The sequence below is a fragment of the Pleuronectes platessa genome, chromosome 7, assembly GCF_947347685.1.
Source record: "Pleuronectes platessa chromosome 7, fPlePla1.1, whole genome shotgun sequence".
In the NCBI taxonomy this organism is placed as follows: domain Eukaryota; kingdom Metazoa; phylum Chordata; class Actinopteri; order Pleuronectiformes; family Pleuronectidae; genus Pleuronectes; species Pleuronectes platessa.
In genome coordinates this window covers 28,998,026-29,024,200 of record NC_070632.1, presented here as the reverse complement: position 1 = coordinate 29,024,200, position 26,175 = coordinate 28,998,026, and the positions used below count along the sequence as shown (strand labels likewise).

At 39.9% G+C, this 26,175-nt stretch overlaps 1 protein-coding gene across 1 annotated transcript; it reads left to right on the top strand.

The window, feature by feature from the left end:
- The first annotated feature begins 3,926 nt into the window (after window positions 1-3,926).
- On the top strand, window positions 3,927-19,189 carry gal (galanin/GMAP prepropeptide). The gene is made up of 6 exons (XM_053427554.1): window positions 3,927-4,007; window positions 4,455-4,509; window positions 6,306-6,377; window positions 17,551-17,637; window positions 18,090-18,161; window positions 19,128-19,189. The coding sequence occupies exons 1-6, from the start codon at window positions 3,927-3,929 to the stop codon at window positions 19,187-19,189; spliced, it is 429 nt and encodes a 142-aa protein (XP_053283529.1).
- The last annotated feature ends 6,986 nt before the right edge of the window (window positions 19,190-26,175 follow it).

The following is a 26,175-nucleotide window of genomic DNA, read 5'->3' as shown; positions in this document are numbered from 1 at the left end:
AGGGGTTTTCAGTAGCCTGGATGCCAGACGAACTTAGCCCCGCCCACAACATTTGAGGTCGGAAAGTTCGGTCTGGAGTCACTCCGTTGGGGAGAAATTATGCCCGAACAGAAACTGTTCGGACCAATCAGATTGTCAGGGCGGGCTTTATACGATGATGGACAGATGATCAACAGTAACGTAATCAACCATGTCATCAAAGTGCGCTTGGGTTGAATTCCTTTTCAACAAACATGCCGGCCGCTGGAGAGCTGAGATGTGTAGATGCTGCCATTGAGTCTGTTTTAGAAGACATCGACAGCGCATTCATTTTGAAAGAGGAACAAAGAACGCGGAGGCGACGCCAAATCGCCGTGCTAATCCCTATTGCGCCGGAGCTTGGCTGTTCACACCGGACGCTGAACCGCCGGGCAGCGCTAATAATATCACCCGTTGATCCAGTAGTATTCAAGCATATACTTACTTGTTGCTCCAACATTAAGCGACAGCATCCCAACATTTGTCTTTTTTGGTGTTGTCTTTATACAACATGTTCCGAGGATCATACAACTCACTGTACTTCTCCACTTAAATTATTAATTAAAAGTCATCCATGTTGAAGAACTTCTCCACTGTTTGCTCCGTTAAATGTCGGGTGTCGAGGGTAAATTACGTATTCTTCACTCAAGCCTATGTGGACAATACGTAGCCCCCCTCTCTCTCTTTTTATCTTTATCACTGCTTGTGTGGCTGTAGTGGATGGGCAAAGGGGGACATTTAATAATATCATTGGTCAAATTAAAACTCCAGGACAACAGAAAGGGAATTCAAAGTATGGGATGCATATTTGATAATTTATATCATATAAAATATGTCATCAATATCGTTTGAAATCGTTTTTCCGTGTGTTTCCTGGCGCGATACACTTGCGTCAAGCGCAAAAAATAGTCTCGACGCCGAAACGATTGCTGCACGGCGCTGGGTAGCCTTGGTGCAGCGCGGCGCTTCAGCCTCCGGTGTGACCTGCACAAAGGTTTAACATGGGAGTGGATGGGGGCCAGCTGTTATTTAAGGCTTGGCGCTGTGCTTAAGCGTCCGGTGTGAACCCGGCGTTAGTAAATAACTTACAATGCGTCGCTTAACATATGTCACATACCCGTAGCTCTGATTGGTTGTAGGTCTATCCAATTGAGACAAGAGGCATTTTTTTTTCTGGTTCGGATGAAACACGCCCCGTAATCACAGCCCAATGGAGCGGTATCACACTCACATTCTGACTAGAATTGTAAGTATTTCCTTACTCTTGTTGAGGGTTAAGGGCAGAGGATGTAACACCTTGTTAAAGCCCTATGAGACAAATTGTGATTTGTGAATATGTGCTATTGAAATAGGAGTTGATGGATTGATTGATTGATTGAAAGAAAAAATGTTAATCAAATGAAACTGAATTTAATAATTATTGTTCACTTGTGTGGCTTATATATGTGTTATGGTCAGCTATGTCAGAGGTCTGTTAAGCAATTACACAATCCTCAGACCCAAGCTCACAACTTCTTAAAATACAAGCTTTATAATTCAGCTTGATATAAAGCATTGCAGCAACGAAAAAAACATTGTGCTTTTATTTTAAGAACAAATTGTTAAAGAGGAAGTGATTCTATGCATGTTGCTGCTATGACGGAATGTAGCCTATGCAGCACTTGTGAATGATGTATATTTCAGTCTAACATGGTGAAACAATAAAGAAAATTATCAGGCAGCTTTTGATTTGCAGTTTTACCAAGTTACAGACTGCTGCTGTAGTTTATCCGAGGACGCAGCAGAAGACATGTGGACTCAATCCACTGACTAAAGACAAACTGCCCTCCCTGACTGTCACATAGCGCATATCGCCTGTTAATAAAAATTGTATCAATATTAAATGTATCAAGAGTCCAAATCATACCAAATTTGACACAACACATGTCAAGTGTAAGGCTGTTAAGATGAATGGTTTACTGAGATTTGCATACAGACAGACAGAAAGTAGATAGATGACAAACGACATAGACAGTTATGAAATTGTCTGTGCACTTACTAATGATACTACAGTCTGCTCCTCTGATTAATGAGGTCCCACATAAAACTAAAGCAACTTCGGTTAATGAGAGTTTTATGTGTTGCAATAGTAATTTGTATATGTTGGCCAGGTCTGTGGTGCCTCCAACCTGACACTTTTCCAGATTTGCTGTATGGAGGATACCATGGTCCACTTTGATCCAGTGCACATACACTGACAATCATACTTAAGGGGGAACTAAACCTCCAAATTCAGTAAAAAAAGAGGTTTAAATTTAGGGAAAACATATTTACCACATTTAAAGCGTTTGTTAATTTTCTGTGGATACATTTTATTTGATTGTTTTGCAGAGATGTGCCGGAGGACCAGAATAAATGAATGCTATTAGAATTGATTATTAGTATCAAGATCAGATTAGCTCCCAATGTGGTTTGTAGAAAACCATGAAAACATCATCAGAAGGTTCCTCTGGGTCCCCACTGAGATGAAACATTGTTTAATTTCACTCTCTCTAACATGCCAAATTGATTTTTTTTTTAATTTCCCACTCCTGCTAAAGAAGGAAAAAGTTCTACATTTCACTCAAAGAAATTAAATTATACCAAATCAAAACAGAACTCTTCTCACAGGTATTTAGAGGAGAAACTGATAAAATATAAGTTATAGGGACATACATGTATTTAATACATGTTACACATATATCATAATAAAGGGTAACTAACGGTTTATCTAGAAGACAGAGGCTAAATGGCTCTTTAAAACATAACTTTTATCTTGAAGCTCCATACCATACGTACCATTAATATGTTTAAGGTGGAAATCTCAAAGCAGCTGAAATCCTTGTATTTTAGACCCCATTCTAACAAAGCTACTGAAACGAATTCTGCCCTTAAATAAATACAGTAGTACCCTACTGAATATAATCGATCTCTCTCTTTTATCAGGCTATATATCACAATCATTTAAACTAGCCGTAATTAAAGAATCTACAGACTTTAGCTAACCTACCCTTTGTTTCTCAAATCCTTGAAAAATATGTCGCGATCAGAGTTTATAGCTGATTCCAGCTTAGAAACAGTTTGCGGAGGGCTTAGGTGCTGCACTGTGTGTGTGTGTGTGTGTGTGTGTGTGTGTGTGTGTGTGTGTGTGTGCGTATCATATTTTCTTATATTTCATTCTCCAGTTCAAACATGCCTTGTAAAGAGAGGAAGTCCCCATCAACAGCAACTTGTAGCTTTAAGTTATGTCCGCATATGAAACAAAAACAGCATATAATAAATGTGATATACCGTGCTAAGTAAAATCCAACGAAATAAGTAATTAAGCAAGAAACGGTCATCGCAGACTATTACAATTAAATCGATGCTGATTATTGACAAGAAGACGTTTGATGGTTACTCAGACGTGACACTCCGTGGAGCATGTAAGCATGTTAAAGTCCGATATTAAATTATGACAGAGGAATCAGGCAGGCGTAGTCTATTTTACCCTTTTTAAATTTAATCTCATGTCTCTGAGGGCGACAAAGAAAAATCTGACGATTATATAATATCATAGAATTTCATTATGCGTTGTGTTCGTGACCTGCCATCCTGCCTGCAGGAGGGGGCTGCTGACGCCACCTGACAGCAGCGGGCTCGGGGTGGAGGTATAATAAAAGGTGCGCGGAGTCCTCGTCTCATCCCAACCACGGAGTTACACAGCAACCTGTGAATTCAGAGCATAACTGACGGCGCAGAGTCACATCAAAGGTTAGTTACTGTTTTTACCAACTTTATAGGGACGGTTTTTTATTCTCTGGAAAAAGTGAATGTTGAACAAAGTATTTGAGTTTCGTGTTCGGCAGAATAGCTTTCAAATCCTTCACTTTCTTGTCTCTCTGTTTCAGATGCAGAAGTGCTTTGGATTTTTTTGCGTGTCGCTCATCTTCTGTGCAACTCTCTCAGAGACCATCGGTTTGGTCATTGCGGTAAGATGTGTAACATCCAGCCCCGGTTTATTGTTAATGGGTTAAGCAAGTTTCATGTATTATCAGATATACAAAATGATGATGGAAGGGTAACAAATGAGCAATGATATAATAGAAAAGTGCTTTTGTGAGCAAAGTCACCTTATGATCAGCTATTTTAAATCAACTTAAATGCTATAAAATTTGTCAAAGAGTGCATAGTATTTAAAAGGAGAGTTTAGGCTCTTTAAAAAGTGTTTGTTTGTGTGTGTGTGTGTGTTTAAAATGTTCAGAAGGATGGTGAGTCAACAACAACATAGAGAAAGTGGTTACAGAAACAGTATTCCATTACTGCCTTGGCAAACTCATTTTTAAGACATGATTTCAGACAGCCTCATTAAAAACAGTCAACATTTACCATTAAAGCTCTGGGATTGATCATTGTGTATCTCTGCATCCTGCATTCAGGCGAAGGAGAAGCGAGGCTGGACTCTGAACAGTGCTGGTTACTTGTTGGGTCCCCGTAAGTACTGACTGCATACATTGGGCACACACACACTCTCACACACACATGCGCACACACACGCACACACTTTCACACAGATTGACAAATCAGCTTGGCTTATTAGTCTGCTAATTTATTGAAAGAGTTTACCTGGGTACTCAATGGAGTAAAGCCTTTGTTAACGTTATTATTATGTGTTTTTTTTTCATGACAAGTATGAATATCTACTGGGTGAAGGGTTTGTAGATAACTTTGGTCCTCCATCCATTCTCAGCTGCTGAAGTGAATTAATCTTGCTCCGAACCTGTGTGAGACATATGAATGAATACATAATCATATCGGAATTTGCATTAATGCAATCCCTGAATCTGAAAAAAGGCAGAATGAAAGAGATTATTCTCCTAAATATCTGAAGTGACAATACTTTACATTAAAAAATGTTCTCCTACTATTTAGAAACTAAAGCAGCACTCCAGCTGCAATGCTGTTTAAAGGTTCAATGTTATTTTGTATTTCTGATGTGAAAGTGGAGCCTAACAATGTTTACATTAATAAAATTGCCATAATATCACCTTATAATGATCTAACTCTAATCTCATGGTGGAAAGCGTGTGGTACAAATGCATTTAGGACATTTCAAGATGCACGTTTGTTAGTTTAACTGCAAAAAAAGTCACTACCAAACACATGTACCAGTTGTACTAAGTCTCTTAATTTATCATGGGTAGGTTTTAGTCGTAGCATCCAATAAACCATTCATTCTCTTTAGAAGCCAGGTGAGCTTTCACCTTGGAGGATCGATATAGTAATGGAGGATTTGCCAAGCACTTAGAGAGCACACTCTGCAGAGGAAATGGTTTTGACTGCACACACAAGCAGATGTTTAGCAAGCACAAGCTCAATTTGTGTAACAGCCTATACGGGCATAGTACCAATATTTCTCCAAATAATAACAGTGAAATATCACTTATTGTTTACAAGGTTTATGTTGATAATATCTTGATTGCTGTCCACTGCCGTGTGCCAAAGTTGTGCTTGACCACAACACATTTTAAGGCCAGCACATGTATTTTTGACTACATGGGTGCCAGACAGGAAAATGACACATGAAGTCCATAAGGTAAATGTGCTTGCAAGCAGCATCTTATATACACAGAGTGGTGTTTCTGTCCACCTGTCTATGCAGAACCAAATGGCTAAATAACATTTTTACAGATTAAACCAGTTAGTTATAACATGAAGTAGTGTTCTTTAGAGTTCTTGGTAGGTGCTGACTTTTGACAGAATTAGACAAGGTATTAACGTATTTCTAGGCTGTATCTTCTTATATAACAGACAGGTACTGGAGTGGGGTTGATCTTCTCATCTCCCTTTTGGTATGAAGGTGAAAAGGCTGTTTTTCCAAAGGATTTAAGTAGTCCTTTAAGTATAGCTTCGACCAAAAGTGGGACATGTATGCAAACTTTTATTTGTGGATCTCTGCTCTCTGTGCATCTATTGCTACATTATAACCACTGAGCATAATTTTCACATTTTACTCACTCTAAGTTTGTACATGTATTGCCTGAAAATGCAGCCTATGTAACATAGCTTATATAACACCAGCTAAGTCATATTCCGTGAATCAATACTGTTTTCTGTCTTTGTCCTTGTCCACTGTCTCCAATGTGTGAGGTAATTTAGTGTAATTTAAAGATGCCTCATTCCCTTTTGACGGACATTAAGTGAACCCTGGGTATCAATGTGTGTGTGTGTCTGTGCGTGTGTGTGTGAAGCCTAGGTAAAGGTTGCCCCTGCCTCATCCTGTGTTTCAGGTCGTATTGATCACCTAATTCAGATAAAGGATTCTCCAAGTGCCAGAGGCAGAGATGAACTGGTCACTCAATGTAAGATAGAAACATACGGCCGCTGCAGGGCCTTGGTATCAGGCCTAGAATTGCTCTGTCCAAACAATCCATTTTCTTAGCTCCTTTTGCCAGTCATCAGGTTAGGACGTCCGTCATCCTGCTTCTCTTTGTGCTTATGCATCCAAGTTTAGCATTTCTGTCTGTGCTTTCATGTTGATCTCATATGAGTGTCTGTTGGGTAAGGAAGACTCTAGTAGAGATAAATTAAACATTGTTTACCCATTGTCAAAAAATTTGAAGAATAAGAGAGAATGATACTCCATCTCATGAGCATATTCTAAAATGGTCACCTCCACTGCTAATTAGTTACACCATATTTAATTAGCCATGGTGTTGAACTAGTTAGTAGAATGATAACAGACAGTATTGTTAGCTGAAATGATTATATTAATGATAATAGTATATTTTATTTATATGACATTCCCAATGAAGGGCACTGCTGCCATTTTGCTACAGCTTTTAGCACGTGCATAATTGTCTTCCCTCAGTAGGAGGTCCCATAACTATCAGAAATTCTGAAATCAACGGCAGTCATGAAAGGATTCTTGGATAAAACATCAACACAGTATAAACTAGAATGGCACAGAGCTCATACTTACCCAGATGCAAACAGTCCCCTTAAATTGAATCAAGGACCACCTAATTGTTTACATAGATATCACCCCCCTAAATATGCCCACGGTTTTTTGTTAAGTTTGAAAGAATTGTTGCCTGGAAAATCAATGAAAATGAAAAAAAAAAAAAAACTTCCTCACAATGTTTAAGAGAGTCAAAAAATGATGCTCGTGGAGGGATAGAACCACAATGCTATAATTCTAGTTTGTCTCTTTTCTAAAATATTTTACCTTTTGTTGCATTTTAATTTGTCCAGTTTCTCTTAAACCTTTGATCAATTTTTTTTTTTATTTAGATTGAATCATCGCTCTTCTTATTCTTTTTATTCTACACTTTTATTGTCTTCTCATTTGCTGTGATAAGTGTGAAACAGTTATCTTTGAACGTGACTTGAAGTATACAGAGCTATTGTAGTCTTATCATTAGGGCATTTTCCATCTTGGCTTTATATTCTCACACACTGGATCTGAAATCAAAGATGAATGATAAAGGAGGTTTGACGGTTAAAGCAGACTGGAGCAAAATTAAAGTAATTGGTCAAGTTAACATAATCCTCAGTAGTTCATCAAATTTTAAATTGGTTTAAAATCAAAGTGGCAATATTTTCCTTATTTTAGGGGCTTTTGCCTGGATTTTCAGAGAGGGAGCACATGATCAGAGTCAGTGCTTTTAAATTGTGATCCGTGTTTCATTCTGACTCTAATTTCCACTGGACACAAGACAACATTAACATCTTTCATTGTTTCAATTTGTTTAACTGCATATAATTTTTTTGGGTTGTAATTACTTGAGCAATGCTAGAAGAGAGCCTGTGACTCAAGCATTTCATGGCCAGCGACTGCTTAATGTAAAATTCTTGAAAAGAATGTAATGATGAATTGATGATGATATTGGATTCAAAATCCTCTAAATAAATAGTTCAGTTATACAGTGGCACATGGCTGTGGTTCAGGAGTGAAAATGGGTTGTCCACTAACCAGAAGTCTGGTTATTCAACCCTATTCTCCCTCATTCCTGAACCTCCAGAACCTTGCCCCTAAGATAGCACATCGATGCACTGTATGAATGTTTGCCTGGATGGGTGAATCGCAAAACTGTAAAAAGCTTTGAGTAGTCATCAAGACAAGATGTACTACCTAAATACAGACCATTGATTATACAGGGTGTGTCTTGTCTTCAACACATTAAATAATTAAAATTTAAACTGACGGAGCAGACACCTCCACCAATAGTCTCCTTAAAGGACCCATATTTTACACCTCTCTGTGATATAATTTGAGGTATTGGTACCCCTACGATGATAAATCAGTGGTTTAAAGTAAAAAAAACTCTTGCAATGTGTATTTGCATGTGCTCTCTTCTGCCTCTCTCTGGAGCTGCAGACAGAACAGGCTGTTTTCACTTGCCTGTGGAGCCCCCTCTGTGGCTGACTGCACTTAGAGTGACACGCGACCAGGCCTATCATCGGTCTCATTCTGGCGCATTTACGATCTCTCTGGTAAACACAGCTGAAAGTCACGTTATGTTTGCAGCCTTAGAAAACCAGCCACATATTTACAGTCAGTTACAGCAGGATTTTCCGGATCGGTAAGTTACACCGTCCTCATGTTTGTTCAAGTTTTAGCAGGACAGTTGGCCAATGTGGGAGTAACGTCCTGTGTTACAGTACGGAGTTTCACAACGGAGTTTTAATACGGAGTAAAGGCCGATATATGCTTCTCCGAGTCCGTTACGGACGGACGGATCGTACGGACACTTTTTGATTTATAGTTCTACGAGCCTTTTTGTTGTGAAAACAATTCACCGCCAGAACCGTAGTTGGTGCAACGGAAGTCGAGCTTAGAGAAGCCTACCTCATGAGGTATATAGAAGTCCACGCTGGTTTATTTACGTTCTCCCGGCTCCTCACACACAGTGAACGATGGCAAATAACAGAAAAAGGATGTTGATGACGCGACAGTTTTTGCTGAAATAAAGTGACACCCAGCGGGTCAAAATGCTTATGTTATCGTGTCTTAGCGCAGCGGTACCCCGGTCTTGTCTCCAAACTGCGTTGCTAATTCAACAGCTGCAACAGCTTGAAGCTACACGGAGGCAGCTAGCTTCCTGTTTCATTCCCTAAATCACAATAAACCTAAATCACAACTACGACTCTATGATTAATGTGACAAGTGTGTTACGCCAGCGGCGTTGTCCGGCTGACTGTGGCTGGTTAGAGCACTTACAGCATGTGTGTACGGTAGGGTGACCAGACGTCCTCTTTTTCCCGGACATGTCCTCTTTTCGAGACCTAAAAGTCGTCGCATATTTGTGTTTCTGGGTCTTTCACATAGCCTACTAGTTATTTCGGCCTTCCAAGTTCTGGAAATGGTACCACCCTTACGTTCCACCTTCTTGCGCGAGCTGACTGTAGAGAGAGTCTGTCATTGGGCGACCGATCTCAGGGTTGCCAGAGCCACGATAATTATCCTCCAAATACGACTATTTTGAGCCTTTGGAACGTTACTTTGCCATTTCCAATCTGGCAACATTGAGCACCTTGCCGCTTCCACTCCGTGCGCTGTTTACAACAGCACATTACATCTGCAGCCATGCCTAAACGTAAATGTAAGTTCACGGACGAACTAAAAAAAAAATACCCATGTTTTCGCCTCGGCCGTGATGCTTCGGAAGCTGAGTGCATGACATGCAGAGCAGGCACTTACGTGTCAGTGGCAAATATAGGTGGCAGCGATTTGGAAGCTCACGTACACTCTGCAAAACACAAAACTGCAGCAAGAGGAGAGAGCTCGTCGAGTAAAGTGACAGACTTTTTTGTGAGTAAAACCGACACTTCTGTTACGGCTGCAGAGGGTACCCTCGCTTTTCACACAATAAAGCATTACAACAGCTACAGATCAATGGACTGCACATCTGGTTTGCTAAGAAAGATTTTCCCAGATTCGGTGACAGCTCAAAAAATCTCAAGTGCTCGCACCAAGACAGAAGCCATTGTTAATGCCGTGATAGCCCCACATTCTGTCGAAGTTGCTCTGAAAGCACTCGAAGAAATCCCGTACTGTGGCGTGTCTACTGATGGCAGCAATCATGGAGCTGAGAAAATATTCCCTCTGCTCATTCAATATTTTGATTGGAAGAATGCTGGTCTGCAAAGTAAATTAATTGAAATTAAAAGCACCCCAAATGAATCAGCTGACACCTTTACAGAATACATCCGAGAAACACTGGAGAAGAAAGGGATATTTTCGAAATGTATTGCATTTACAGGAGACAACTGCAATACCAACTTTGGGGGAATCCGGCGTCCTGAGGAAGGGAGGAATGTTTTTGCCAACTTAAAAAAGTCCTTGCAGAACAAATCTTTAATTGGTGTGGGCTGTCCAGCACACATTCTCAACAATTGTGTTCACCATGGAGCAGACACACTGGATGTTGACATTGAGAACATCATATTTAAAATGTATCAACATTTTCATATCTATACTGTGCGCACAGAGAACCTGAAGGAGTACTGTGAGTTTGCTGATGTGGAGTACAGAACTCTCCTCTCTCACAGCAAGACACGGTGGCTTTCATTATTCCCAGGTATCGAGAGATTGCTGCAGATGTATCCAGCCTTGAAAGCCTTCTTTTTGTCTCAGGAAAAACCACCCATGCTGCTCAAAAAGTTTTTTGAAGATGAGTTCAGCGAGATTTACCTATGGCAAATGCATTCTCTCATGTGTATATTTCAGACGCACATTCAGGAGATGGAGAGGGAGAACAATTCAGTTGTGGAAGTTAAAAAATTCTTGACAATGTCCACACCATGCTTCATGAACGGAAGACAAACAACTTCATGCCTCTTAAAGTCAAGGGCATGCTGGCACAAAAGCAAAAGAATGGATTTGGTCAAAGGTGTGACCATTTCAGTGCTGAAGTACAGGGCCTGTACAGTGCGTGTCTTGGTTACTTAGAGAGATGGATGGCGCCCATGGAGGAGTTCTCCACTTTCATGTGGATGGATCTGAGTGAGATACCTGACTGGAATGATGTTGAGGGCTGTATCAGGCACCTAGCTGAAAAGGGGGTGGCAATTGATGATGCAAAGTGCTTCGATCAGGTCACCAATCTTAAGAGATTCATTGAGAGAAGTAACAGCGATGAAGAATTCAGTGAACATCAAGCACACCAGAGGTGGACCAAATTCTTGGAAAAATCCAAAAGTGTAGATTTTTATTCAGAGCTGCTCAAGATTGCACAGTTTTTTTTTGCAATACCTGCTCACAATGCAAATGTCGAGCGAATTTTTTCACTGATGCAAGCCCAATGGACCAAGGAGAGGAATCGGTTGTCTATTGAATCACTGAAGGGGATTCTGTGCACCCAGTACAATTTCAAAAACATGACCTGCAAGGACTTTCATACCTATTTGATAGGCAATCGCCAACTCCTGGGTAAGATTCAGTCTTCAGAGAAATATGGCCAACCACATGAGGAGGACTGAAAAGTGTCTTAATTTTCTTATTTTAATATGTGGCCATATAAGTAATTTATTATTTGGAATATTGTATTTGTTATCATTATTGCTTTAATATATGAGGAGGACTTAAAAGTTTCTTAATTTTCTTATTTTAATATGTGGCCATATAAAGAATTTATTATTTAGAATGTTTTATTTGTTATCATTATTGACACATTTAAATGCCACAAAATAGATTTGTTTTACATTTGCACTTTGCAATTTTGTTAAAGTTCAATAAATAGATATAGTCATTCGTGTCATTTTTGTCATTTCATTTGTGACATTTGTATGCATTCACATGGTCATGGTGCGGCATGCTATACACTACACCTCCCCACGCCAACCCCCCCCCCCGCAACGAAGTGTCCTCTTTTTTACAAACTCAAATCTGGTCACCCTAGTGTACGGTCACATACGATTATAACGAACTTTCATAACGGGGATAGCGGGCTAGCCACCATGCTAACTGCGGTGGGAACAGCGCAAAAACCCGTTGACTTTAATCCCACGGCTCTCATGACACTGTTTCTCAAACACCGTCAGGTTAGAAGCAAACACTTGGTAGTAGTTAGTATCGGGTGTCCGTGCTGACTGTGTGTGGAAGCTGGGGGGAAGCTAGCTGCCTCCGTGTAGCTTCAAGCTGTTGCAGCTGTTGAATTAGCAACGCAGTTTGGAAACAAGACCGGGGAACCGCTGCGTTAAGACACGATAACATAAGAATTTTGACCCGCTGAGTGTCACTTTATTTCAGCAAAACTGTCGCGTCATCAACAGCCCTTTTCTGTTGTCATCGTTCACTGTGTGTGAGGAGCCGGGGGGATGTAAATAAACTAGCGTGGACTTCTTCTATATACCTCATGATGTAGGCTTCTCTAAGCTCGACTTCCGTTGCGCCATCTACTGTTCTGGCGGTGAATTGTTTTTGGAACAAAAGGCCTCGTAGAACTATAAATCAAAAAGTGTCCGCTCCGTCCATCCGTCCGTCAGTCCGCAACGGACTCGGAGAAGCGGACTCGGAGAAGCATAGCCTTTAGGCCAATGTATGCTTGTCCGTTTTGACGGACACGGACAGATAGGACCGCCTTCTCCAACGTGGAACGTGTTGAGATATCTATGTTTCTCTGTATCTTTTGATTATATTTTACCTATATCCTGTGAATAATTTTGGATGTATAATCTATATAATCAATAATGCTACAACTGTTTCTTTTATTTGGAATGATATATATCTTTTTGACTCAGATACAGGGTCAGGCCCAGAGCACGACCACAGAAAGCAGGTATCAATCTGAGTGTCAATCTGACTGCAAAATACAATTCGGAGAAAAGTGTGTGGTGGAAGTTCATCTTGAGTTTTGAAATAATGAAAGCACGGATGCTCAGATAAGAGAGAGGACATGCCAGAACTAATACAATGAGGTGCTTCATGAAACATGGTGAGAAAAAGATATGAAATCCTCCTCTAAGTCTAATCTGCTGGGTCTCTCCACTGTAGCAAGCTCCCTGTTTGCCAAGGCCACAGTAGTGGGACACCTGGTCAGTTGAAAGTGATGTGCTTGCAAAAAACTGCACTTTGAGGAAACAGTATACATCTGGCCAATAACTGAATTCCCTCAAAGAAAAAGAACCGCCTCTGTGCCCACCCTGTGTCTGATTATATATACTGTGGACTTAGGATGAGTGAGCGCTTCTTCTCGACATGATCCAGTGAACCTGGTGACGTGTCCGGCAGAACCCCAGAGACTCTCTGTAAGTATTTCATTGTTTTACAATAAATGTTCAATTTCCAGAACTTCATGTATAAGTGTCTAATTATTCCTTCTCAAATCCTGGATCAACAAACCTGTTTGTCCAATCGCCGGAGGCGAGGTCAAGTTTAGTGCCTGGCGACGACAAACGCCCTCTGTTGAATTAGCAACGCAGTTTGGAAACAAGAACGGGGAACTATAAATCAAAAAGGGTCCGTCCGTCCGTCCGCTCCGTCCGTCCGTCAGTCCGCAACGGACTCGGAGAAGCATACAGAGGCCTTTAGAAAAATCAGAGCTGTCCAAAAAGCTCTCCGTGGAGCCCCGGAGAGGCCCGGAGAGGGCATTCCACGGCAAAGAAGGCGGTCCTATCTGTCCGTGTCCGTCAAAACGGAGAAGCATAAATTGGCCTTTCGGCTAATACTGAGCACACCGACAGTGCAAGTCAGAAAATATATAGTGTAACTGCTGGTCTCAAACAGTGACGTTCTTGATAGGAATGTGCACGGACACATTCTCTTCCTTGCATCTCTCCCCGCTGCAGTGTTTCTTCAGTGTTGTTTGTTGTGTTTAGCCTATGATAGCTAAGGTTGATGGGTGGTGGTGGAGGAGGTGACAGGGAGCGGGAGTGGTGGGTTCGTAGCCTGGACTGTACCGGCTGGGTGGGGCTGAGAGAGCGAGTGCGATCACGAATGGCATTATACGGATAGGATGAATGAAGCGAGACGTTTCAAAAACATATTTCTTAAAAGGTACTGACTGAAAAAGTCTGCGAAATGACTATTTTACTACTTTGAGGGTACCTACTGACGACCTTCAAGTAATAACGGATAGTAAAACCCCACCAAATGCATTTGATACAATATAGTACCTTTAAATTCAATCAAGCTTGACCAAATTGCATACACATACATATCAGTTCTCTAAACATGCATGACTTTTTTATCCATGAGCCTTGCATTATTTGCTGAGAAATTAATACAATTTATAAAAATGCCATAGTGATAAAAAAATTTACAAAAATATCTACCACTTTGTCCGGAAATGTTACAAATTTTATTAATTCTTCTTTGGATTATGCCCAATCCTTACACTAGGAGATAATGGGTTCCGCAGTTTTTGTGTAAACCTGTGAAGAGACAAACAGATCAACAGCAATTAGAACATGACCTCTTTGTTAGAGGTAACAACAATATTTGTCTATTCAGTTATCTTTTACACTATAATGGGGAGTTGACAAATAAGGGTGAAACAGTATTTTTTTAAATAAAGTTCTAATGAGGATTACAGTTGTATGAAATTATTATGTTCAAATGCGGATTTTTTGTATAATTTTTTTTGTGTATAATTTCCTATTTTTTTATGTCACTATGACACAATTAAAATATTTTACTATTATTGATTTCAAGTACAAATCAGGTATGTTTAAAGTTTAAGAAGTACTCTTTCAGAATGACAGAATCACCACAGGACAGGGCCGTCACACAGGACATTTTAATCCTTGTGGCCCTTTTCAGTCATTGCCTTACAAGGCTGACATTAGTTATTATGCTTACTGAATAATAACACCGTTTTAACCTTAATATGTTTAATTAATATATATTTTTTTTTTACAAATTTTGAACTACAGCCGTCACACTAGAGAACTCTCTAAAAATGACGTTCATTGTTTGAAAAAAGTCAAATTTATGAAATTAACCAGAGGTTAACACTCACCTGGTAGGGGGATAAACTACGGCCCCCCTACCAGGTCCATGTAACTGCCGTTTCAAAAATCAGATTTTCCCTGTCACGCCATAGGACAACATTTCTGTTACGAAAGTGATTTTGCTGTAAATACTAATAAACTAGTTTTGTGCATATTAAAACCTAATATTAATAAAGTCATTATATACAATATAATGCCAAGGCAATTATTAGCTGCTCCAAATATTTCTGGTTTATTTTTTTTAATATGTAAGTTTAATGCTTCACCTATGTTACGGTCACACCGCAGGACATTTTGCGTATTCACCTTATAATATAATCAAAACATTACAGATATTGTATGTGCTGTTTAAGTGGTAAAATGCACCTAAATAAACATTCACACTTAATTACAGAAAAATCATGTGTCATGTCATCCACCCATATACTTTACTATAATGTAGCAATAATGCAGACAGGGATTGTTTTACTCTTGACTCTTTTGATGTAAAACAAAAATCATGAAATGTTCATGTACTGTAAATAGATACTTTATATTTTTGGTGGCTGAGTGGATCAAAACTTACATTACACACATTACAACCTATATATTGGTCTTTTGTCCCATACCTCAGATATGAGTCAAAGGAGTGTACCAGCAGCGAACCTATGTTATTATTGCAACTTTAATTATCAGGTGGTTAAGGTTATGGAAAGGTCATAGTTTGGTTCGGTTTAGGCATCAGTTTCACACAGGAATCCTGACTGGAGTGTTTGGACAAACAGTCAACCCATCCCTTTCTGCGTTCACCTGACTTACTTTATATACTGTAACTGTTAATTCTTTTTTTTATATACTTGTATAATTGACTATTGGAGGTCACCTAATTATAAAATCTTACTATGGGACCAATGAGCTGCATGTACAGACCACATATTGTCAAATTTCTTTACAGGAGGACATTCTTGTTAAGGTTGATACCTTATAACATGCAACTTTGACATTTGGATTCCCAGTCAGGGAACCTTTTTTTCATGTCATACCCTCTTAATGCCATTGTTTCTAATCTGTCTCTAGACTGTGGACCATTTTGAAAAGGTGAAAAACCAAACATTTCCTTGGAAAATATATATTTTTTATATATATATATATATATATATTATGAAGCATAATATTACAAGACACCCTACAAAAACATGGCCTTTATATATAATTATAAATATAAAGATCAAAAGCAGAGACTGGCAGAGGAGCAGTTTGTATTTGACAGACAAAACACTTAAAATATTTTTTTTCCCCTACTAGTGTCATTGAATGTAATTTTTTTAATTGGACTTAAATGCTTACAGCTAATGCATGCACGTAAAGTTCAGGGGTTAGAAGCTCCAGCACTACTTTAGCTAGTGAGGAAGCACCTAAGAAGAGTCAACAATTCTTGCTACTTAGCCCCTCTCCTCTTCAATCACACATCTTGACCACTCATAGAGTTAAGTGATGTGTTGAGTACATGAACTTTAAGATTAAAACTCATATCTGAAAAAGGCTGGTAGCCCTCCGCCAAGAAGGTTGTTATCAGTGCCTGTTGATTGTCACTTTGTTTGCTAATTTAAAGGATTATGCACAATTTACTTGACGGTTTACCACAAAAACTTGGTTAACAGATTAGGTATGGGTCTTGGAAGAACGCTCTAAAGTTAGGTGTGGATCTGGATCAGAGGGCCAGATCCAGGATTTTTTGGACTTTCTCTAACAATGCGAGATGGGATTCAGAGAATAATTATGGCTCTTGAAAATAACCAGGCATGTTCAGGGGACTGGTAAAATATTTTTTCTAAGGTGGAGTGAATGTACATGCCCATAAATTAAAACCAATTGGAAACATGCACATCATCTTAAAGATTATATATGAGCCTCAGTTTGTAAAACTAGAAGGTAGCGGATACGAAAGTATTACTTCATTCACTCATGCCTTCAGTTGATAAAATAATTTGAAATAGGAAACTCTTTAATTATTCAATGAGATTTAATGATGTACCTACCACCACAGCACTTTGCTGATCCATTATTTTTTTGTTTTTATTGTCATTATTATTCTAATGCATTTCCTTGTGTGATCCCATTGTAAATGTGCCATTTATTTATTTGTTTTACTGCAATTCTGTGAGCCAAGCCCTGCAGTTGGTCCGTACAAGATTGGTATTAAACCCACATGATTACAAACCCAAAATTAAGACAAAATATATTGTGTACAACGATGACTCTTATCTTCTTTTATAAAAACTAGATAGAAGTATGCTATGTGTTCAGTGTGTATGTGTTGTAAAGGTGGGATAATTAGGACTTGGTAAATCCTATCAGATACTGTATTTCTAGTTCAATCAAACATAAAATAATTAAATTTACAGCTGAAATATGGAAATCCTGGAGCCAAATAAATGTCTACTTATCCTTTCATTAAAGTGAACTGAACTTTTAACTTTACATAATGCCATTGCTGGAATTTCATGTGATTTAACGTAGCGTAGGAAACAATGAAATACTCATCTGACCAATCTGCTGTTCACATGACTGTATCGATTGTGCTCACCCCTCATTGTCCAGATGGAATAGATGGACACCGGACATTAGGAGACAAGCTGGGTCTGGCTGGCAAGAGAGATATGGGTCAGGAGGAAGACTTCAGAACAGGTCTGTCTGTCTTCACTCACAGATCCAGGACAATCTTCCGATATTGAATAGATTTTATTTTACATCTTCATGGTACTCTCTCCATCATTTCGAAATTTGGCTGATGTGTAAAGCTAAAACAATGTAGCATTTCAGACATCTTAAAACAACCCAACTACACCCAAGCAAACTTCAGTGCTTCTGGTCATTTTACAGGCCTTCAAATTTTGTTTAAAGTTCACCTTTTTTCTTAAAATACTGATTAATTCATACCAGACATTGATTAGTTAAATTTTATCTGTAATTCCCATCACTTTCATGTTGAACAACTGTTGAGAGATTTGTCCTTGTATGAAGGTATAACGGTATCTGGAGATATTAATTTCCCCATGTGTTGTTACCAGAGCTAACCTTATAGTCTATAGCCAAATTTAGATGACATAAGATTTAACTTTGTTGCTCTTCCTCCACAGGTACCCTAAGAATATCAAATGAAGACCTCATCCACATCATCATTGACTTCCTCTCATACCTCAAACTTAAAGGTATGCTTATCATTTCTGTCTAAACTAACGTCAGCAGAGGCTCAGCACATGCACTCACCGAAGCTATTGTTTCCAACTGTTTTTTTGCTTTTGATGCCAAAATATGAAGAAATGCCTCGACTTACAACTCATCCTCGCAGGATATTAAATACAAAGATACCATTAACTTTGAGTAAGCTAAGGTGGAAATGAGAATCTATGAATGTGATCTGAACATGAACCCATCCAAATATATGGGCCAAATTCATCGTTATAAATCCAAATACAAAACATATAAAACTTCTAAAGGCTTACCAAGCTACAGAGGCTAAATGATCATTATTCTGAAGTGTTGGATTGGAAAACATACTACTATATAAAATATGTCATCAATATCGTTTAAAATCATTTTTCTGTGTGTTTTCTGGTGCGATACGCTCGTGTCAAGCGTAAAAAAATAGACTCGACGCCGAAATGATCGCTGCACAGCGCTAGACAGCCTTGGCGCAGTGCGGCGCTTCAGTGTCCGGTGTGACCTGCACAAAGGTTTAACGGAGTGGATGGGAGCCAGCTGTTATTTAAGGCTTGGCGCTGCGCTTAAGCATCACACCGGATGCTTCAGCATCCGGTGCTGAAGCATCCGGTGTGATCCCGGCGTTAGTAAATAACTCACAATGTGTTGCTTAAAATACGTCACATACAACATTGCTCTGATTGGTTGTAGATCTATCCAATTGAGACAAGAGGCCTTTTTTTTTCTGGTTCGGTTGAAACACAGCCCAATGGAGCGGTATCATACTCACATTCTGACTAGAATTGTGAGTATGACAACGTCAGGCTAACAATTAGGTGTTCCCTTAGTGTATTATTTGGCAGATATTGGTGATATTTGATTCTTAACTGACTTTTTAAACTTGAAACCTTATGTCTGATAGAAAAATACATGTCTAGAAAAAAACTAAGCAGACAACTGTGTATGTGTTACAGAGATGGGAGCTTTGGACACCCTGCATTCCTATGTGACATCAGATGAACTGACCAATCCCTAATGGTTCTGCATCCCTGGTACTCAGCTTCTAACACTCCTGCTACCCAAAAGGTCACCTTACTGTGGTTCCGTCAACATTCTGACACTACATTTGTCCTTGTACCAAAGATGTGATTCCTTAACTCTTCTTTAACTCTATTCCTCCCAATACAAATATCAAATGCTCCTGTGTAAATAAAAGTTGATCTCCACTGTAGATTAGTGTGCGCTTGCTGACTGTAGGTGCATCCTAGTAATAGGGACCTCTCATCAGAAACCTGCACTGTATAATTATCTAAATATCTGATTTAAAAGAATGGAGTCAAATAAACACATTTATTGCACTGGACTAACTTGAATTTCTTTCTCTTTATCATTTACACTTGCATAAAAACAAAATAAAACACATATTTTATCTTGTATTTCATGATGTAACATTTCTGAAATCCCCAATAAACAGTGAGGCTGTACAACAACAATGTAACATTTAAGAGAATGTTGCCCGCAAAATCTCAATGATATTTGTATCTCTATTGATACAAAAGTATCAATAACTACACGTTGTTCTCTCATAGAGTTGTTAAATATCTCAGTATAACAAAAACTAAACTGAATTCCTCGTTTGACGCTAAAAATTAAGAATTTTATCAACATCAAAACTTTAAGCTGTTGTGAGGGTGAAAATAAGATATCACATTAACCAAAGTAGAAGCAATGAAATGGCACTTACTTATAGCACTTTGTAGTTTTACTACATTTTTGAGGAAATTGTACTTTGTTGCTTCTTGTTGTTCTGGGTTTGTACCCTCGGTGTTGGATAAAAGCGGTAGCTAAATTAAATTTTACCGGGAGTGTGGTGTATAGGGCTCGAAAGGGCACATGATCTCCCTTCGCTTTTTCGCCTTGCCCTGTTAGCCTTTCTGTAAAATGAGCAGATCAAGGAAACGAAAAATGGACAATGAATGCCGAGTGTTTAACACGGAGTGGACAACAAACTACTTTTTCACTGAAGTCCAATCGAAGGCTGTATGCTTAATATGCCGAAAAACTGTAGCAGTTTTCAAGGAGTAGAACATCAGCCGTCACTTTGCTACGAAGCATGCTAACTATGCTAGCAAGCAGTCAGCGCAAGAACGGGCGGCTACGGCTCAGAGGTTGGCGGCTAATTTACGATTCAAGAGTCAACTACCAGGGCAAGTTTTTTGGTGGCAATCGAAATAGCAAAGGCTAGCAAGCCTTTTTCCAAAGGCGGGTTTTGTTAAATTTCCTTGCAAATAAATGCTTTGCTACTTGTTAAAGGCGAAATCCTTTCATGTAATGATTTTTCCATGTCATTTATATTAGTTCACAAAAACACCCATTGTGGCCCGCGAGTCAAAAAGTTTGCCCACCCCTGCCCTATCTGCATTTTTGTCAAATTACAAATAAAAAGTCTCTGTGACTTAAATGACAACATTTTTTCCATTCAACAACAAGAGTCTACTGCCATGACCTCTGAAAACATGTCACAACTTGAATCATTTAGACTTTTGGTGTGAATATGGCAAGTTAGACCTGATTTTGAGGCAGTAAAAGACAGAGCGCTATACTGCTGTCACTTTGTTGACACTAAACAGATGCTCATGTAAAACCTATTGTGTTGACACGGTCGCAATAACAAAACTTCTCAGCTACTAAGGACCATCGCAACAAATTATTCCAGCCTGTTTAAAGGTTTATGAAACTTTTTGGCTTCAATAAACACCAATAAATTCAAGGTGCAAAGGGAATTTATGACACATGACACACGGAGCTTCTCTTTCCAGCTTCTCCTTCCTCTTCTCCATTCTTACCACATCAAAGTAATTCATATCACATCAATACATGTTTCTGACCCTTGTTCCCCTTACCCGGAGTCCCTTTGCCTTGTCACCCGCGGATCTCCGACACATCATCATGGATTGCGATTTGTGGATTGCGTGTCGGAGGTCGCGGTGGAGGATCCAGAGTGGTGGATCGTAGTGGGAATGGCGGATCCTTTGTTGCGTTGGTTTCAGATAATGGTGGTGGACCACGACCGAGGAGGCAGCTGATGATGGATCCTAACTGGCGGCAGTGGACAATGACTGTGGACTATAGTGGCATCCGATTTTGATGGTGGATCTTTGTCGTTGCGTGTTCGTTTATCCTAAATATGAGAAGAGCCGAACTCGGTTTGGTTCAATCAAGTATTTATCTAGAAAGCAATGAAAGGTATGAACAGCAAAAACAATGGGCATCCAACACACTACCCTGGCACTATAGTAGCAACGGGGCAGTCTCCAGTAGCATCAGAACGTATCCAACAGCCAGCGTCTGTATATCTTATAACATTCCTTGGTTTTTCCTCCTCGAAGTGCACAGGCGAGTCCATGCCTCTTGGCACTGGAATCCAGGAATATTGTGTTTCTGCTTTATCAAAACAATCTTCTGTTTGTGTAACAACGAAACCAAAACAATGTCAACGACACTCTCACGTTTTTGTGAGCTAAGAGAGGAAATTCTGGTGTTTTTCCGGTCTTCAAAGTTGAAAAAAGCTGGCAAGTTTCTGTCTCTGATAGAAAATGATGAGTTTAATGCCACTGTTTGGTTTTTGAGCGACGTTTTCCACCATTTGAACCAACTCAACTTGGAGTTGCAGGGCAGGGATAAAACAGCCACAGAGCTTGTGGAGAAGCTTCATGCTTTTCAAAGGAAGCTCTTACTTTTCTCTCTTGATCTTTGTCCTGGGAAGATGCTCCACTTCCCCACATTGAGGAGTTCTGGCCTCCAAATTACAGAAATGAAGTCAGGCTTCATTGACCTTTTTCACGATTTAAGCATCCCCAGTGGAATTTGACATTTGTAAAGGATCCTTTCTCTGTGAAGGTTCAATCTGACTTTGCATTGAAAGGAAAGGAGCTTTTATCCTCTGTGAATGAGGGGTCTTTACAACTGGAAACCATTGACATTCATTCATCAGGTGACTTGCGGCAGTCAGGGCAGCAGGCAGGTTTTGAAAAAATGTTGACCCATGAAGTCAGCCGTGCGAGGTTTCCACACTTTTTGTTCTGACAATGTTTGGTTCAACATACACTTGTGAGTCATCATTCTCACACATGAATGCCATTAAACTCACAATCGCATAACCCTAACTGACCAGCATCTACATGACTGCATTGACTGACTTAATTGCTCTTGCCAAGTCAAAAAGATACCATTTCTCTCATTAGATGGCAAATTTAGGCACATTACATGCAAGTTAATAGGCATGTTAGTTAAGCAAGCAATTAAGGTTCATTTTTGTAACAGTATGATGTAATTATGATGTTATTCACCTCATTAATTGTCATGCATTGTTATGTTGTAATTCAATTCAGAGGCCTACTATGCAGTTTTGTTGTGTATTTGTTGGTGCACTTTGAAGTTGTTTGCCAGTTAAATTAATGAAATTCTAAACAACTGATACAGTTCATCTTAACTGAGTGAGGAAATTTGAAACACATTTCCTTGATAGAATACCATGCACTTTTAAGTTGTTGCAATTCTATTCAGTTCCATGCAATGCACTTTGTTGGTGGAGATACATTAGATTCTGCCTGTCACTCAAATCAGTTTAATCTTCAATATTGAGGATAATGACCAGTAAAGTTGTGTTGGTAGAGCTATGTTCAATGCATGTTTTTGTTAGTTAATTGCATTTCTCCAATTGTCTGTTAATATGGCTTGGTTATTGCTCACCTGGTTTGATTTTTGAATCCTTGGGCCTATCCGGCCTCTTGGGCATATGTTGTTAAGCTCTTACAAAATAGAATATATTGACTCTTTCAGTAGGTTGTAATTTCTTTCTTTGTTACCATGATTACTCATATCCTCTGGCCCCTGAATTTGCCTCAGTTTCAAGAGCCGGCCCCAGCTCCAAACTAATTGAAGAGCCCTGTTGTACTCTCTGGCCATCGAGCCTCTGGTCCATAAGCTAAAAAAGGTTTTAAAAGGTGTGTTTTTCCCTCAGTGCAGTGTATCTTTTAAATTATCAGTGTATGCAGATTATCTCATCGTCCCTGTAAATACACAAAAGACATTGATATTTTATCTGACACTGTAAATAACTTTGGTTTTATAGCTTCTGCAAAGGTGAACTGGGGAAAGAGCACTGGCTGCTGCAGGAGCCTGTCCTGTACGGGACCATTTTAGATCACCCCGATGGGCACAAGTCATCCTGTCCAGAGTGCTGCGTGGGTCTCCACGCTGGGCCAGGGGGTGGAGCTAGCCGGGCCTCGACTAGAAGACCCCACAGGGCTGGCCAAAAACTGGGGATTAAATCCAAAAGAATAATGGAGAGGGTACTTGACCACTGGAGGAGAAGACTGGCAGATCAGGACATTTTGCTTTTAAACTCTTTTAAAGATGATTTTATGTCCCCCAATGTGGAGGACCCTTTCCCCGCCACTTTCCTGGCACTGGACGTAAAAGATTGTTCTGGACCTCTGGTGGGGCCAGCTTGCCCGGTCTCCCTGGAGGGAGCTTCGGGTGGAAGCCTTTTTAGACTAATGGTAAAAACTAGGGCTGTCAATAGATAAAAAAAATTAACTTATTAATCTCACATTTTGAAATTCATTAATCTAGATTAATCGCGATTAAAAGTATGTTTTTGTTCTAAAGACTTAAATAAATAACAAGTAATCGCTGCAGGCAGCGTGTATTTTAGACACTTGTTTAATTGTTTTGTTTTTAAACACAAAACTACACACAGAGCTGTGTTTTAAAGAGGCTCAGGCCTATAACTCCAACCTATAAAGTGGAAGCCAGGTATTTAAATATCATGTATGATAAATTAAAAAAAATCCAGCTGAGAATATGCCCAATGTCCTTGGAAACAAAAACACTGCTTCTTTCTTCAGTGAAACATCCAGATTAGTAAAAAAAAGGTGTATTTGAGACACCATTGGTACTGTCATCTTTAACATTGAACAACACACACAACAGCATAACAAGTGGCCTTGGTAAACTGAACTGACATTCAAATCTGTCATTTTCATGTTTGTTTGCACTTTAGTGCAAACAAACATGAAAATGAAAACGGGAAGATTTCTGCTACTTTAACTGAATTGTGCCTAATGATTATTTGACTTTCAGACAATTGCTTAGACAGACAAGCATTTTCATATTTTCTGGAGCAAATGCTGCTCTCCTTTTCTGGACAATATGACCTGAGAGTGAGAACAGCCGCCCACAGGGCATTCTGGTAGCTGGGGTTGACAGGTGTTTCTTTGCTATTCCTGCAAGCTTCTCGTGTGTGTTGCCTCCCTGACCACTAGTTTAGTGGACAGTCCCCCATCTGCAATTTTGGCTCCGCTCTGTAACGGTCCAGAGCTTTGTCAATGGACTCCTCCTCCTCTTCTTCCTCTGAATCTGTATAAGAGGAGGCCAACAAGAAGGAAGACATCCTCTGCTTTTTTGGATCCTCTGTCTCTCTTCTCACAGGTGTAGAACGCATCACACCTTTGTCCCCTAGCATCAGGTTGCGCAGTAAAGCCCACACCTCACCTCTTTCCTCTTTCGGGAGGCAATTAATCCTGAGATCACAAAGTGTTGCAATCTTCAGCATCTTCAGATTGGTATTCTCTTTGCAATTGGCAAGGTCTGCAGTAAAGGTGTCTTTTAATTTCACCACGTAGATGGGATCATCATCAGATGACAGAGGAAAGAGTGGACTTGCCTGCATGGTTCAAATAGCTGCTCCAACTTCTCCACTTTAGCCGGCTCCGGTGCAGTGCTGAGCCAGGGTGGCAGAAAGCGGACCCTTGTTTCGCTGGATCCGTTTGATCATCTCCAAGGCAGAATTCCATCGGGTGGCAACACCTTGGCCTAGTGATTCTTGCTGCTGTCCTTGTGCAGTTTGCTGTGCTCTCAACTCTCGATCATTTGACGGGCTGTGTTTGAAGTGCCCATCAATCTTTCGACAATTAGCCAGGACGTTTTCAAAACGACTGTCTTTTAGGGCAACAGTGATGGTCCTTTGCAGACAGTGTGCCGCGCAGGGTAGATGTTGAAATGGAAGTAGCCTAGCAGCTGCCAACATGTTACGGGCACTATCAGTGCCTAAAGTGGTCAGTTGGCCACTTATCTCACATCTGTTTGAGAAGTCGAGGAATTCCTCTGCACAGTTATCCGCTGTATGTCGCGCCTCTGTTTTTCTTACTGCCAATGCAAAAGATCAATCAACCCAACAATTCCTCAGCTCTCACCATCTTCAACCCGGTCTCTCCTAGCTAACTGACTGCAGGCATGCGGCGGTTTGGTGTAAGGGGTCAACACACACCGGAAGTAAACAAAATATTTTAACGAAGTTAATGCAACTTTATCGCATTAATCTCGGCCACAATAATCTCATAGATCAACGTGTTGATCACGGCAGCACTGGTAAAAATACTTAATATTAATAAAGTCAATGGACGGAGTGACACTCCTTGGAGGAGCTATTTGGTGTAGTCCAAGAATCAGGACCTGAGTGGAGGTCGCTGTATAAACCTCCACTGAGTAAGAAACACGGAGACCTCCAGTGGAGGGTGCTCCACGGCATCATGCACTGCATGAAAAGAAGAGTTTATGTCAGTACATGTCTTAGGAAATTTCTGGAGAAATTTCGGTTAACGGCTGTTCACCGGAATCTGCAGGCAGCACAGAAAACTGTCGGGAAGTCACGCGGGTTTACCAGTTTCTGGCAGTTTTACAAGCCTGAGAATGGTGGGAGGTGACCCCCCCTGCTTCTAAGCCTAGGGGAGGCTTTCACATGCAAATGAAAATGCTCTGCGCTTTACAAATGCAAATCAGGATACTTTCCCTCAGAGTAGATAACACCTTTTTCTAAACTATCTGGCGTAAGTACACCAGGCTTAAAATACATGAAATGAAAAACATAAAACCTGAAATTGTAAATTTTTCTTAAAGGGGACATATTATGAAAAATACACATTTGTAGTGTTTCTACACGTTAATGTGGGTATCTGG

Coding starts and splice junctions, on each gene's coding strand:
- gal (XM_053427554.1), top strand. CDS start 3,927: ATGCAGAAGTGCTTTGGATTTTTTTGCGTGTCGCTCATCTTCTGTGCA. Junction 4,008..4,454: donor CCATCGGTTTGGTCATTGCG/GTAAGATGTGTA, acceptor TCCTGCATTCAG/GCGAAGGAGAAGCGAGGCTG. Junction 18,162..19,127: donor CTCATACCTCAAACTTAAAG/GTATGCTTATCA, acceptor TATGTGTTACAG/AGATGGGAGCTTTGGACACC.